The sequence below is a fragment of the Balaenoptera ricei genome, chromosome 7, assembly GCF_028023285.1.
Source record: "Balaenoptera ricei isolate mBalRic1 chromosome 7, mBalRic1.hap2, whole genome shotgun sequence".
Taxonomy (NCBI): domain Eukaryota; kingdom Metazoa; phylum Chordata; class Mammalia; order Artiodactyla; family Balaenopteridae; genus Balaenoptera; species Balaenoptera ricei.
The window spans coordinates 61523354-61539630 of NC_082645.1; the positions used below are offsets into that span (position 1 = coordinate 61523354).

Sequence of the window (16277 nt, forward strand, 5' to 3'; positions counted from 1 at the left end):
TTAGCAGTAGTGGCCACGAGCATTAAGAACAGAAAATGTGTCGTCCTCTTGGTCGTGTTTTCAATTCTCGTTGCCCTTTGTGGTTGTCTGCAGGCCTGTGGTCACCTGCACTGAGTGAGCCTCATGTCGCCGTGATGGCGCATTCAGGGTCTCTGTCTCTTGGCAAAACACTCTGCTGGTTTCATTCTTCCTCGGTGATCAAAATATTCTTACTCTGGCACGCCTTCTTAAAAACAAAACACAGAGATTTAAAAAACTGATCTTTGCAATTTGGATTTTAGCACAAATCATTTAATATATAACACTAAGTGTAATGTATATATATTATCTATTTCTCATGTAATATATATAAATGTTTTTATGAATTAATCTTTTATTTCAAAGTAAGTTTCTGTCTAGTAAAAAGACAATTATAGTTCATTGCCTGTTTTTGACATAGGGAAAATTTTCATCAACTTAAAACATATTAAACTATATGTTTAGAACAGGAGGGTTATATAAGTGCATCAGCCAATGCATTTGATGCAAAACAGTGCATCAAGAAAAACAGAGGGAACAGCCAGGGGAGGAACTGTCTTTGTGTTGCCCCCCAGGTTGGGGTTACATCTCTCGTGGTGTAGGACCTTGACCACTGCTGTCAAGATCCCAGGGCGTCTGGGAAAGCCTCGTTGGGGAGCATATTTACTCAGTCAGTTCTTGTTTTTCTGCGACAGCTCTCAGCTTACTTAGCTTACTTAACCGTTGATGTATTTTCCACAAGGGCTCAAAATCAGAGTGGGCTCCCAGAGCCGGAACTTGAGATGAATCCTTGGCTTAAATTACAAGTGAAATTGAATGCGTTGGCCATTTACCCTGATCAAAAAGAACACCAGTGAGCTCAGTCTCCCTGGCAGAAGAGCTGGGACTGGGCTTGGTGGAAGCACCGCGTGGGCAGCAGCCCAGGCCCCTGCCACATCCCACTGAGTGTGCCCAGCTCTGCCGCCTCCTTTTCTCACCCTCTCATTTATTGAAGATGGCTCATTCTTTCTTTCCTTTTTGTTACAAAAGTTTTAACCTAAGATTTTCTCCACTGTGCTTTTTTCCTTAATCCTCCATTTGAAAAATAAAAACACTTATTTATAAATGGGCATAGTATTTTGTCTGAAGTATCAGGGATAAAATTTGGATTTTATGATACAGTCATCATTTTGAAAGATGGCTGATTTACTGCCTTTCCTTAGGGACTCTAGTGCGACTTGACTTACCTGGTTTTATAATTTTCAGATGGCACCAATAAAAGGGACAGGGTTGACAACAGAGGCTTTTCCACTTACTTCCCCGCCTCCCTTGCTCTGAGGTACTTTGCAGACAGCCAGGGAAGTAAAACGTGGAGCCCAAGTCCAGATCCACCTCAGTAGCTGTTCTCTGAGTTGGGTTTTGCCAACTAATACCCAGAACCTTTTTGTTTTCCTTTATCTACTTCTCATCTACAAGGGCATTGGGATAAGCTGTCCACTTATTCTGATTTTCCCTGGACATAAAAAGGCAGACTTTGGCTACATACAGTCATCAACTTAGATCCGGGGGCATCTACCTTCTGGAGTCAAAGTCCCAACCGGGATCGCACAGTCGGACGTGTAGGTGTGTCCCAGGGGCACATGGGAGCAGCTGTTGGCTCAGCAGCTAATCTCCAGCCTGCTCCCCTTTCCAGTCCCTTCCTTGTTCTGCGTCCTTCTCTCTGCGCCTTCGCTAGCCCTTCCTTCCAGCCTTCGGTCTGCTTCCTCTCCTCATTTCCCTCTTCTTCCCTCCCTCCCTCTCGGTCTCTCCTTCTTCCTCTCAGTCTCTCATTACCGTTGCTTTTCTCACAGGCTCTTCAGAAACTGAAGGGGAAGAACTTCCAGCTCTCAGAGCATAAATTTAGACTTAAACACGATGACAGCCCTGAAGGAGAAAAAACCCTGCCCTGAGCCATCTTACCAATTTCAGTTTCTATAAAGGGCAGGTCTCTGTAACTGGACATATTGTTCCAGGTGGTGAGGTTGGTCAGCCCATAGAGACTAAGGAGGGAACTAACTTGCTTTTAAAATTATTAGAGTTAAAAGGAACCTTAGAGTTCATCTGGCCCAGGATTCCCACACTTGCCTGATTGTCAAAAAACGACCTGGCTCTTTTATCAGATAATGGAGATTCCTAAGCCCCACCCAGCCCTACTGAATCCTGAGCTCTGAGGAAGGGTCCTAGGAATCTATGTTTTGTTGTATGTTTTGCCCAGGTAATTATTAGAATCAGGCAAGTTGTAGAGCCCTGATAGAAGATAACTACCACCCCGTACAACTGAGGAGAATGAGTCAAGTTAATCAGTCAGTTACTTGAGCTACTCAGCGAATAAGTTAAGGTGAACTTACTAGTGGTGTGACAGTGATCACCTAACTGGAGTGTCATTTTCCCATCTCTCTCTTTGTGAGATTAGTACCTGTTTCTTGGGGCTGTAATGAGAATAAGATGAGATAATATATAATGAAGCCAGATGACCATAAGCATTTTTTTTTTGGCTGCACCATGCAGCTTGTGGAATCTTAGTTCCCCGACCAGGGATCAAACCTGGGTCCACGGCAGTGAAAGCCCAAGTCTTTTTTCTTTTTTTTTTAAATAAATTTATTCTTATTTACTTATTTATTTTTGGCTGCGTTGGGTCTTCGTTGCTGTGCACGGGCCTTCTCTAGTTGCGGCGAGCGGGGGCTACTCTTTGTTGCGGTGCGCGGGCTTCTCATTGCGATGGCTTTTCTTGTTGCGGAGCACAGGCTCTAGGCGTGCCGGCTTCAGTAGTTGTGACATGTAGGCTTCAGTAGTAGTGGCTCATGGGCTCTAGAGCACAGGCTCAGTAGTTGTGGTGCACGGGCTTAGTTGCTCCACAGCATGTGGGATCTTCCCAGACCAGGGCTCGAACCCGTGTCCCCTGCATTGGCAGGTGGGTTCTTAACCACTGCGCCACCAGGGAAGTCCCAAAAGCCCAAGTCTTAACCACTGGACTGCCAGGGAATTCCTGACCATAAGTATTTATTAAATGGCTAAACCAAGACACCAGCTCCATAGCTCAGGCCCCACCCAGTGGTTCTTCACTGCTTTGAGAAAGTATTCTGAGCTTACGTTTCCAAGCTAGAAACTACCTGTTGATTTTGAAGGCTATGAAAGATTTCCTATTCTCTGCTCATTTACTGTTTGGTTTCAAAGCACAGGTTTAGCCTTTTCCTTTGATTAAGCATTGTGATGGACCCCTCAGCATGTAACGCCTCTTCAGCAAAGTTGAGACTTAAACCAGTTATATCCCTGTGCAGGTGTGAAATTGAAGCAACTCTTGAGAGGCTGAAGAAACTAGAGCGTGACCTCAGCTTTAAGGAGCAGGAGCTCAAAGAACGAGAAAGACGGCTGAAGATGTGGGAGCAAAAGCTGACGGAACAGTCCAACACCCCGGTGAGTGCTCCCTGCAGGGTTCACCGATCCCGCGCTCAGGAGACTGGCTGAGCACGGCAGCATGGCACCCCTCCCCCCTCCCCTGCTGCCTCCTCACTTCCTGCCTCGTGCCTCTACACTAAAGGGTCCACCTTTATACTGCAGTAGCGCGCCTATCTCTTTTCAATTAACAAAATGCCAGAAATTTAGCAGGAAAGCTTAGCCTATTTCTGGCTCTTTCTCTGAGAACTGTTAATTCTGTCAGTGTGTTTGTATATTAGAATTACAAAAATAAAATTCAGTGTATTTTTACACCATCTGCTAGATCCCCAGAGCCTGTGCCTCAAGGCTGATTAACTCTTTATTTAGAGTCCATCGGTAATTAATAAATGTTATACCAAGGCAGCTAGCTGTCTGAGAAAGTCGTTGATGTGTCAGAACTTAACCGAGATTTCCTTCTAAAAGAGAGCTAACTTAATGACCTATGAATGACGAGAATTAATATTCCTTGCTCAATTTAGGGTCACAATCATGGGCAGCAAAAGATCGGAAAAAGACTTCTCTCAGGACAAGCTTCCAGTGTTTACTCCACCAAAAAATATCTTGGTTTTTTTCCAAGTCTTGTATTTGGACTAAGATAAAAATTCTTTGTAAGGACTTTGCTATTTATATACTTACCATGAGCTTATATGTTAACATGATATATTAAAGTCTAGTCAAATTTCAGCATTCTTCCCTATTTTAAATAATTTATTATTTTAGGAATTAAGTATAAATTTATCATTGACTTTTCCAGGGTTTTTAATGGGCAATACATGTCCACTGTAAGATCACAAGTAATAATAAGATTAAAAGTACACTTGTTATGTACTTTAAATTCCTTTTTGATAGTTGCTATGGTGATTATACCAAAAAAAAATTCTTAAATGCCCTTCACTTTGTGATCTTCAAAAAACTTTCCTATTTTTAAAAGTCTTAATCTCCATTTAGCAACCAGTGCCCAACTGCAAAGTATTTTCCAGTGTCTAAAGAATAAAATAGTTTGCCTCCTTTTCCAATTTATGTGGTGAAATAACCTGATTTCCAAAAAAGGAAAATACAGTGAAGTTAAATGTTTATTATCAGATTTAACTTTTTCAGAAATGACTTTGGTTATCCAGGGAATCCCAAAGTAAGAACTGAATTGCTATGCGTAAGACTGTCATGGGACATTAAAACAGTACCACATCTTACAAGTTCAGTGAATTTTAACTTGGCTCTCAAGAAAGAAGTTAAGGAAAGTTTCCTGTTCTGGTTGAATTGGTACCAACAGGCAGACTCAGAAAGCATTACCTTAAGGATCTTCAAGGGAACACTGATTCTCCCAGAGCTGACGAGAGGCAAAAATATGACCATCTTCTGAAGTCTGAGAGTTGTGGGGATTTTTTAAGTACATTGAAATCTTAAGCTATAAAGCACTGCATGGCTTGACTCTTTCTAAATGTAGCATTTTAAGAAAAAACTTTAAAGGACCCATTAAAGTATGCTTTAGAACCTTTCTTTAGTTTACTGGCATTAGTTTTGCTAAGAAATTATGGGCTGCCTTGCACACATTATTGCTATTAGTAACACAGTTGTATAATAAATGATGAAAAACTCTGAGTGCACAGTAGGTTGTATGCTTGCGTTTTAAATGCAGGAAACTTTCTGTAAAGGAACTGCTCTGAAGGCTACCATCTAACAATGGACGGCATGCAGCACGATCTCAATGAGATTTTCTTCCCTTTTTTTACTTACGAAGCCTAACTTTTCTTTCTGTACAGTACTTGCTTTTAATGTCTCTTCTGCTTAGAGCCGGTATTTCTGAAGGAAAGGTTTGTGCTCAGGTATTTTGTAAGTAGATATTTTCTTTTATCCTCACATCAGTTTCTAGTTGACTTTAAGTGAGGTTTCTGAGAGACTGACAGAATAAACCTTTTTTAAAAGGAAGCGACTGGAGATTGAGGTTTTCTCTGTGTAGCCTCATCTTAATTGTAAAAGTTTAATATTTAAGTAACGTCATAAAAAATTGTATTACTGCATTTATTTCGAGGAAGGACACTGCTTTCTTTCCTGAAGTTAAAACATTAGTTAAAGATATTTGGGAAGGTGAATTTTCCATACACAAATATGAACAATGTTTATTTTTAATGATTGTTGTAGCTTGATGTAGAAATTTTACTTCTTTTAAAAATAATAGCTTATTTGAGAGACATTTGTTGAGATCTTAACATAATGTGAGGAAAGACCTATGAAATAATAAAACAGATAAACAGCAAAGAGATCCTAAGAGTATCTAACAATTGAAAACAAATTTGAGAGGCTGGGAAATTTGACTGCAAGGAAAGTAATAGCCTGTTTCCGGTGTTAAAGGATCTAAAACAATTTCTTTCGTCCATGTAACTTCTGCTTTTTAGCTGAATTATATGAAGTTCTGATTGAACTAATAACTGTAGAGGTCCTTTCCTAATGGAGTTAAGATAGTTTTTTTTTAAAAAACTTGATTCCAACTTTAATTTAAAAATTAGGAAATTGGTCCTAAAAAGTACCTTTACATGCAGAATATGAAGGTCATCCCAGAGTTATATTATTTGTACTTTTTTACCCTTATTTAAACAGCATCAAAATATAAGCCTTAATTTGCTTCTTTCTCAAAGGAAGAGGCAGTAACACTTTCACATCCTAACAGTTTTACCCCTGAAAAGAACAACATTTATGGAAATAGGTTGGCTGTTTAAAATAATTATGTAAGATTGAAAATAAATGTCTGTATCCACTCTGAGAAGAATTCCTAGAAGAAAATTCTGCTAAAAGAAGGAAACTTGTAGAGAATAGAGACAAAGGTAACAATCTAAATTAATACTAGTTTCCTTGCCTCCCAGTTTTCACATGTATTTACATACTTGTTTATAACTTAAATGTTAGAGACAATCTAGAATTTGTTTACAAGTGAATTATTTCATAAATTGGATAACAAGTATTATATCTGGCTGTAATAAATAATAAAGGGAGACAAGTGAATTCTAGACTGTTTATTAGTTTATAGATACTTAATCTAGCTAAAAAGGTAGCTAATGACCCAAATCTCCCAATTGACTGCTAAACTGTTTTTATGCTTCCTCTAAGCTTTTCTTCTTTGGTCCAAGGTTTCTTGTTTATTTTTTTTAATTCGAGATTTAATCTCTACTTAATTTCTCTTTTAATGTAATAGTTAACTAAATGTTTCCATATGAAAGTCAAATTGGGAAAAATTGAGAGAAATTCTAAGAACTACTTAGTTTTAAGGAAAATGAGGGCTTAAAACTTACAACTTCCTTCCTATTTGAAATTCGGCTTGCTGTGGTGCTTTGCAAACCTTTGGTTGTGATTTACTCTGTCATTTATAAATTATGGTAAACACGCTGGAGCCAAACCTGCCATTAAATAAATTCTCAAATAATCCCTTACATTCATTTATTTCACTAATTATTTACCTTCTATGCAGCACCCACTAATTTTGTGGTATCTGTTTCCTTGATATAAATTGGTCCTAATTTCTCTTTTTACTTCTGTCCTTTCTTCCCTCATGATAGCTTCTCTTGCCTCTTGCTGCAAGAATGTCTGAGGAGTCTTACTTTGAATCTAAGACAGAGGAGTCAAACAGTGCAGAGATGTCATGTCAGATCACAGCAGCAAGTAACGGGGAGGGCCATGGCATGAACCAAAGTCTGCAGGCCATGATGCTGATGGGCTTTGGGGATATCTTCTCAATGAACAAAGCAGGAGCTGTGCTGCATTCTGGGATGCAGATAAACATGCAAGCCAAGCAGAATTCTTCCAAAACTACATCTAAGAGAAGGGGGAAGAAGGTCAACATGGCCCTGGGGTTCAGTGATTTTGACTTGTCAGAAGGTGATGATGATGGTGATGATGACGGTGATCAGGAAGATGATGACATGGATAACAATAGTGAATGAAAGCAGAGGGCAAAGTAATACAATTGAAAATGTCCGGGAAAACAAAAGAAACGTGTTATCTCAGTCTGTACAAAAACCAGTAAGGAGGTAGAAAACCAAGCACTACATTTTTAGGCCAATCACATTTATATGCCAGTCATTTCTTTACGATTTTACTTTTGATTTGTCTTTGCTTACAGAAAAGGGGGCAGGGGATTAAGCCAAAAAGGTCTATTCAATGAATCAGCAAATGTGGTGCCTGATTATAGAAACTTGTGATTCTATATGTAATATAGCATTTTTTGACTAATGACATTCTGGCTTTTTAAAAATGAACACATTATAGTTTGATTTGATTTGATTTATTCAGTTGCTTTAAAAAACGTACATTTTGAACAAGCACTCTCAACTCCTAATTCTTCTTTGACACTTGATTTTCTGGTAACATACTATGTTTTTTTCCCTTATGGCAATACACCATACTGTCAGAAATAATTGATAGTGACTACAAAATCCAACAATAAAAAAATGGAAATGAAAGGAGGTTGTAACAAATACTTCTCCAGAAATACCTAAGTGCTGAGGATTTTTAATACTTAATAGCACAACTACTGAAAGTAAAACCCAAGAGATGTTTTCAGTAGTACGTTTGCAGGAGAAATACTCTAACTTGAAACCAACAGCAGATGTTGTGGCACTTTCATACCAGTGCTTGCCCTAGAAGCTTCTTAACAGCACACTGTCATCTAAGGCTTAGCTTATACTTTATACAAAGAGAAAGAGAGGGTAAGGGATCACACTTCCAGGCAGTGTGAGTGTTAATACGGGGGCAGGGGTGTATGCGTGTCTGTTTGTTTTCCAGAGGGGCATGAGAATCCTGGATTCTAAATACATGTAGAGATATTTTAAAGACGGAACTAAATATTATAAAAAGAATAGCAAAGATAAGCTGTCCTTACTTAGGCAAAAGTGCAGAATGAAGGGTCCTTTTTATAGCAGATCTAGCCTTCCAAATTTCTCTTTTTTTTAACCCTGACTCAGCCATGCTGGTGTTAAAGAGAAATAAATGTAGGTGCTGCTCTGAAAACCTAGCTAGCCAGAGAGATAGTCTCAGAATGTTATCACAGAATTGTCAAAGCTTGTTTAAACTATAAAACACTTTATTAAAAAACTACAGAACATTTGTAGTTATGTACATACAGAAAGGCAAAAGAACAAAAAAAGACTTTTTTTTTGAGTCTAAATTTGAAAGCAGTGCCATTCATTTGACTATTAAACCAAAGTACTTTGGGTGGTTCTTTTTATGGAAGATTTTTTTTTTTTTTTTTAGTTTTATTTTTGGCTGCATTGGGTCTTCGTTGCTGCGCACGGGCTTTCTCTAGTTGTGGCGAGTGTGGGCTACTCTTCGTTGTGGTGTGCAGGCTTCTCATTGCAGTGGCTTCTCTCATTGTGGAGCACGGGCTCTAGGCACACGGGTTTCAGTAGCTGTGGCACGCGGGCTCAGTAGTTGTGGCTCGCGGGCTCTAGAGTGCAGGCTCAGTAGTTGTGGCACACGGGCTTAGTTGCTCCGCGGCATGTGGGATCTTCCTAGACCAGGGCTCAAACCTGTGTCCCCTGCATTAGCAGGTGGATTCTTAACCACTGCGCCACCAGGGAAGCCCATAGAAGATTTAAGAAAGGATATCATCATAGATATTATCTAATACTATTTTCAAGTATATTTGATCATAAAAAGCCTCCTGGAATTTGAAGAATGACATGCTTCCAATCCCCATTAAGGGTGGAAAAATACCACAAAATGATCAGTACTCTGTGCCAGCTTTATTTAGAGAAAAATTACTAATAAAATGTTCTGGGTGTGAAATGTAGACCAGTCTGTATAGAATAGTGATAAACAGAAGGATCTGGAGTCAGATCATGATTCAAAATCGCTGTGCAATCTTGGGCAAACTATTTAACTTGTATGTCTGCTCACCTTTAACTTGAGAATGGTAATAGTACTTACTTAAAGGATTGTTGTGAGGATTAAATAAAATGATACATGTAAAGCATTTAACACAGTACCAGGACAATGGTAAGTGGTCAGTTAATGTTAGCTACTGTTAACTATGCCAGTGAAAAGACACTGAAAAATAAGTGGTTTCCGTACCCTGGAAAATGAAACTATCAATTTCAAGTGATATTTGCTGAGTAGGATGAGATGAAAGTTAAAGTGAATAGCTTTCAGGAAAGATAAAGAGAACATCTTTAGAACGTAAGCTGTACGAGCCCATCTACTCTGTCGCCCTTTGAAGACCATGCACATGGCAAGGTTTAGCTAGTCTGAGGTGTTTGCAGGCCCTGCTACCACCCACAGACCAGGCAAACACAGAAAGAAGACGTAAACGTTTCCCCTAGAAGATCGGTTCCCCACATACCCAACCTGATACACTTCCTATGTCTATGCACACATAGACACAGATACACACACACCGCAGTATATTGCTGGTGACAAACAGGTGCAAACATAAATAGGCATCCTGTCTGCAGTCAGGCATGGAGGAGTCCTCCTGGATTCAAGACGAGCCACTCAAGCAGAAGATCTTGGAGTGGAGCAGAGGGGATGGTTTTCAGCTCTTGACTTCCCAGCATGCCCTGGGGCTCTGTGGCCATGTAACCTGAAGGAGAGCCAGAGACCAGGTAGTTCACAGCCTGTCGTTGCACATCTTCCCAGGCCAAGGTACAGTCATCCATCCCACCAGTATTCACTGAGCCCCTCCTTTGCGCCCGGTACCGTTCTAGAGAACAGCTAGATGAAAATCTGCACTTGCGGAGCTTACAGGCTCGCAAGTGGAGATGGACAACAAATGGAACAGATGCATCATGTAGTAAACACTTGATAAGTGCACGCTGGGAAACGAAGCGGGGAAGGATGAGGCCCATAGGGGAGTGTTGTGGACTTTCAAGTGTGGTCAGGAAAGGCCTTACCCATTATGGAATCTCTGTGGGCTGATTCTGGGATCTGTGCACCTTATGTAAGAGTGTAAACCTTAAAAAAAAAAAAAAAAAGGGTGTAAACCTTGCCTCTCATTTGAGAATAACCAGAAATAAATTTAAAACGTATGAAATGAATGGGATGGACATTTTTTAAAATTTACATTAAATAAAAATGTATAATAATAATTAGATCTATTATGATTATACATAAGGTTTTGGTGCATTAATAAAAGCAGCCAAATAAGGCCAAAAGAGAAAGGTAACCCAGACCTAGGTTTACCATCCTTCAGGTAATATTTCTCTAATCTCTCAACTGCTGCCATTTTCCTCACAGAAATTCCAGAGATGGTCATAGCTCAATACTCTGCCATCAAGAAACTGCAGAGATTTTGGACACAGCAGAATTGATAACCTCAGTGATAAGCTTGAAATGTTCTAACCTAAAATTGGGCTATAGATAATTACTATATGGCACTGGCTATTTTACTTTCTGTTCCAAATCAGTGTCTCTCTAGGGTTTTGAACATCCCTGAAATCTGAATCATATAAACAGAATCTTAAAGTGGTTTAACTTGGTCTATGAAGATGATTTAGAAGACGTTAGACTCTATTATTAGCCTTATTAAGTTTAAAAAGAAATATTTATTAGCCATATGCAGAATTTCTAATGAAGATGTTAATTATACAGCTTTTAATTCACTTTTTAGATCAGTTTTTTTTGTTTTTTTTTAACATCTTTATTGGAATATAATTGCTTTACAATGGTGTGTTAGTTTCTGCTGTATAACAAAGTGAATCACTATACATATACATATATCCCCATATCCCCTCCCTCTTGCGTCTCCCTCCCTCCCACCCTCCCTATCCCACCCCTCTAGGTGGACACAAAGCACCGAGCTGATCTCCCTGTGCTATGCGGCTGCTTCCCACTAGCTGTCTGTTTTCCATTTGGTAGTGTATATATGTCCATGCCACTCTCTCACTTTGTCCCAGCTTAGCCTTCCCCCTTCCTGTGTCCTCAAGTCCGTTCTCTATGTCTGCGTCTTTATTCCTGTCCTGCCCCCAGGTTCTTCAGAACCTTTTTTTTTTTTTTTTAGAGTCCATATATATGTGTTAGCATACAGTATTTGTTTTTCTCTTTCTGACTTACTTCACTCTGTATGACAGACTCTAGGTCCATCCACCTCACTACAAATAACTCAATTTCGTTTCTTTTTATGGCTGAGTAATATTCCATTGTATACATGTGCCACATCTTCTTTATCCATTCTTCAGATCAGTCTTTAAAATGGCAAATTATTGGTGTTGGAATTATTTCCAAATACTTGACTTACAAAAATATACATTTATAAAGAGAAGAGTTAAAGAAACAGAGAATATAAAATAGATAATAACTAATAAGAACCTACTGTATAGCACAGGGAACTCTACTCAGTACTCTGTAATGGCCTATATGGGAAAAGAATCTAAAAAAAGGAGTGGATATATGTATATGTATAACTGATTCACTTTGCTGTACAGCAGAAAATAACACAACATTGTAAATCAACTATACTCCCATAAAAATTAATTTTTAAAAAAAGAAACAAATTTGAAGAATCACAATGAGAATTGAAACTCCAAATTGTGGTAATAATTATCAGAGCCATACAACTGAAAATATAACTACTCTTTCATCTTTTTTCCTTTCCTCATAAAGTGGATCATGTAGAATTTGATGACACCCTCTTAGTGGTTGTCACCCGAATGGTGTTTGGTGATGCTGGGGCATATATTTGGTTGTCTGGGAGCATATTTAGTGCTCAGTGCCCAAAATCCTACGTGGCAGTCCCACTCAATAAAAAAATTCCTTCCAAAATACCCATAGCATTGTCCTTTCCTCCACTGGGAAACTTAGCTAAACCTGGCAGTTTTAGAGTTCCATGTCTCATTTTTTTTTCCCTAAACAGAATTACCCGAGTCAAAAGATGCATTTTCGGAATTACAGCTACTTACACAATCTGAATTGTGTAGATTTGTGCCATTTATCTTAAATCCTCACTTGTGGAAATTGTTTCTTTCCCCTTCAGAATGCTGGTGGAAACTTTATGAAACAGCTAAATTTATCAGGGGAGGGGGGGACAAGGTGTCTCTCTCCTGTTACACTGATTCCACAATAAATAAAAAAGAAAAATATCACTGAAGTAGTTACAATTCTACAAAGTAGCCAGGTTAACTTAAAAGGACCCGTTTCTTAATAGTCTTTTTTTTTTTTTTAAAGCAAAATCACATTTTAATATTTTACGTAAATAACTAATGGGAAGAGGTTGAAGGCACATAGCACACTTGTTTTTGAGGCTCTGGAGATGTTGAGGGCTTGATTTTAGCTGGTGATTTTTTTTTTTTTTTTAACATCTTTATTGGAGTAGAATTGCTTTACAATGTTGTGTTAGTTTCTGCTGTATAACAAAGTGAATCAGCTATATGTATGCATATATCCCCATATCCCCTCCCTCTTGCGTCTCCCTCCCACCCTCCCTATCCCGCCCCTCTAGGTGGTCACAAAGCACCGAGCTGATCTCCCTGTGCTATGCGGCTGCTTCCCACTAACTATCTATTTTACATTTGGTAGTGTATGTATGTCCATGCTACTCTTTCGCCTTTTTCCAGCTTATCCTTCGCCCTCCCTGTGTCCTCAAGTCCGTTCTCTACGTCTGCGTCTTTATTGCTGTCCTGCCCCCAGGTTCTTCAGAACCTTTTTTTTTTCTTTTTCTTTAGATTCCATATATATGTGTTAGCATATGGTATTTGTTTTTCTCTTTCTGACTTACTTCACTCTGTATGACAGACTCTAGGTCCATCCACCTCACTACAAATAACTCAATTTCATTTCTTTTTATTAGCCAGTGATTTTTAATATGCAGTAGATTCGTTAGTTTAACACCAGCTGGGGAATTCAAACTTGATCCCCATGAAAATCAAGGAATTGGGGTGGGGGAAGGTTTGGGAGAGATCTAAAATGATTTCTCATGGCCCTACGATGTACACAACTTTGTTTTTCAGACGTTTCATTGGAGTGGTAAGAATTTCATGAAAGATAATTTTAAAACTTACTCTGAGTTAAATCTTGATCCTTTTTTTTTTGATACACTACACTTGTTCCTGCCTTTTGAAACTAGCAGTCTACTATACTGCATACATAATAAAGCATAATTTTTCTATAATCAGGTACCTTTTGCTGCTTTGGGGTAAGACTGTTTTCCTGTTTAGATGTTAAGCATTGCCAGAGAGAAGAATCTGTCCTGTTCTTTTGATTGTAACATAGCCTGATAGCTGTAGATGCAGCCTCTCTGATGAGAAATGAGCGTCTACCAGGACGGCTGGAGGACTAGCTATGTTTCCTCAGACTCCAGCTTAGTTTGCACTCTATTGCCTGTGAGGAGCTTTCTGGCATGTGATTATTTACTTCAGAGCTAGAGTTTCAGGCACCTACATTAACTATTTTATATTGTGCGCAGAATAATAGATCTTTTAATGTCAGGTACAATGCACTGCACATATTGCTTTTGCACTGTTTTAAAATTTTTGTACTAAGTGATAGAAAATATTTATATTCTTTGAGTGTGAGCTTTGAATAGATGGCATTATCACCTTATTGGTTTTTTTTTTAACAAAACGTTTTTCTCAATTATTCTATCTCAATGTTATTCTGAGCAAGTCCTATGCCAAAATCTTGTATCATGTTTGTATGGAAGATTAAATTTTACTCTTGTGTGGTAAGACTACTCAGTTATTGATTTCAGTGTTGGAATTTGATATTCCAACACAAAGTCCACAATGTATTCAGAAATCCAAGTCGGTGTCATACATTTCATTTTGATGTGAACTTTGCTTTCCTTTGTTTTAAGACTCCATTTTGCAATAAACGTTTTGACAGTAAATCCCTTTGTTATGTGTTATTGTGTATATCAGAGCTTTGTTAGATTGGATTCCCAACATCCTTTGAAGGAATCATTATCACATGCATGCCCATGAGTGTGAGCTTCTCTCCTGAAATCAGTTGGAGTGTAAATAATGAATTTGTAAAGTGATGGTGCAGTCACAAGATGGATTTTTTTTTTAATCCCCAAAGAGAGACAGAAAAGCTTAGAACTCACCCTATAGCAGATACACTGATATGTTAACAAGGTACAGCAGACATAGAGGAAATGGGAAGCTACTCTGTGGCTGGAGATATTAACTCTTCTCCCCTGTTCTGCCAAATTCAAACCGTCTCGAAGCAGTGCCTGGCTCCAGCCTTCCTCTCACTAATCTTTGCAAGCAGCATGCAGGAATCCTGCCGGAGCAAGTCTCACACTGAATCCAGTGCCTTTCCCTGGGTGTCATCTTGGTGAGCCATCCTCAGAGCACAAGTGAACTCTTCTCCTCTCCTTCTGACATGAAAACCAAAGATGTTGGTTTTGATTAGTTGTTTCCTTTACAACCTTTATTCAAGAAATACTTATCAATTTTGTTCAGCACAACATTTGGGAATTATATACAAATCAAAACATTCCATACACCCTCACTTCTTCTAAAAGCCAGCCTTGATGCAGCCTTAAACGTCTCTGTAAAGCAGTCTGTTGTTTCTTAAACTAATCAGACAAGTTCCTTATTTCACATTTGATTCTGTGATGGGAAAAGCGAATGACGTTTCTGCAGCTGTATCCAGCTGCCCCGTGAAGAAATAAAACTTGTCATGTATTTTCTTTGATCAAGTTCAGTTTTAGATCCTATTTCTCAAGTCACTTTCGTTTCTGCATTATTAAAGCAGGTGAGTGCATGTGACTACAGACACCATGTATTTCAGAGGAGGGAAGGGGCAGTCCTGTGGGAATCGGAGCACATGAGGGTAGCGGAGTACATAAAGAGTGGTAGCGATTTATACCCTTGCAACTTATCTGTACGTCTCAAACTCTATGCATTCAGATTTATTGTAACTAGTGGGTTTTTTAAATAATTCTGCCTGGCCCCCTAGAGTTGGCCGCAGTTCCCCCTTATCCTTGGACATGCGCACACTGTATCTGGAGCTCCGGTCGGGCAAACGTGCTGTGCCCATCCTTCCTTCCTGTCCCGCCTCCACCACTGCCAGTGTCTTGCCTTGTTGCTTCTCACCAGGAGTCACCTCTCTTCTAGCCCTGCTGTGCCAGCTCAAGCCACTATGCCTTCCATCCCCCATGTTAGTCTATGAAACCCTCCCTTTTCCGTGGTATAGCCATAGACATTGACCTCTATACCAGAGAATTTAGCATCATAGTGAATACAGCCTTCAGTTTTACTCATTCAACAAACTGTTCAACAGAAATTTACCAGGTATTGTGTGCCAGGCACTCTGCTGGGCACTGAGGAAACTAAAATGAAGGTGGCCTTGAACTCCTCCCAAGGTATAATCCATACCTACTTTACCGCCCCCCCCCCCCTTAAATTAAAAGCTCCTTGGGGCTTCCCTGGTGGCGCAGTGGTTGAGAATCTGCCTGCCAATGCAGGGGACACAGGTTCGAGCCCTGGTCTGGGAAGATGCCACATGCCGCGGAGCAACTAGGCCCGTGAGCCACAACTACTGAGCCTGCGCGTCTGGAGCTTGTGCTCCGCAACGAGAGGCCGCGACAGTGAGAGACCCGCGCACCGCGATGAAGAGTGGCCCCCGCCTGCCGCAACTAGAGAAAGCCCTTGCACGGAAACGAAGACCCAACACAGCCAAAAATAAATAAATAAAAATAAATAAATAAATAAAATAAAGGAATTCCTTTAAAAAAAAAAAAAAAAGCTCCTTGAAGGCAGGGGCATGTCTTTCCTAGCAAGGTTTCGAGCATGTGAATTTAAAATACCTGCAGATTAGAAGGATTAACTCACCCACCCTCTGATTTTTACACTAATGGTAAAAGTAACCAAATCCAACTT

General features: G+C 39.5%; 1 protein-coding gene across 5 annotated transcripts in view; it reads left to right on the forward strand.

Annotated features, from left to right (window-relative positions):
• The window catches only part of MAP3K20 (mitogen-activated protein kinase kinase kinase 20), a 166575-nt gene that overhangs the window by 115760 nt on the left and 34538 nt on the right, over positions 1–16277 (forward strand). For 4 of the 5 annotated variants that reach the window (XM_059928113.1, XM_059928115.1, XM_059928112.1 and 1 more), the window contains exon 11: positions 3315–3450. In XM_059928113.1, coding sequence (XP_059784096.1) covers positions 3315–3450 — 136 coding nt within the window. Of the gene's footprint in view, positions 1–3314; positions 3451–7019; positions 14279–16277 lie in introns of those variants that run through there. The other variant, XM_059928116.1, reaches the window with a different exon arrangement.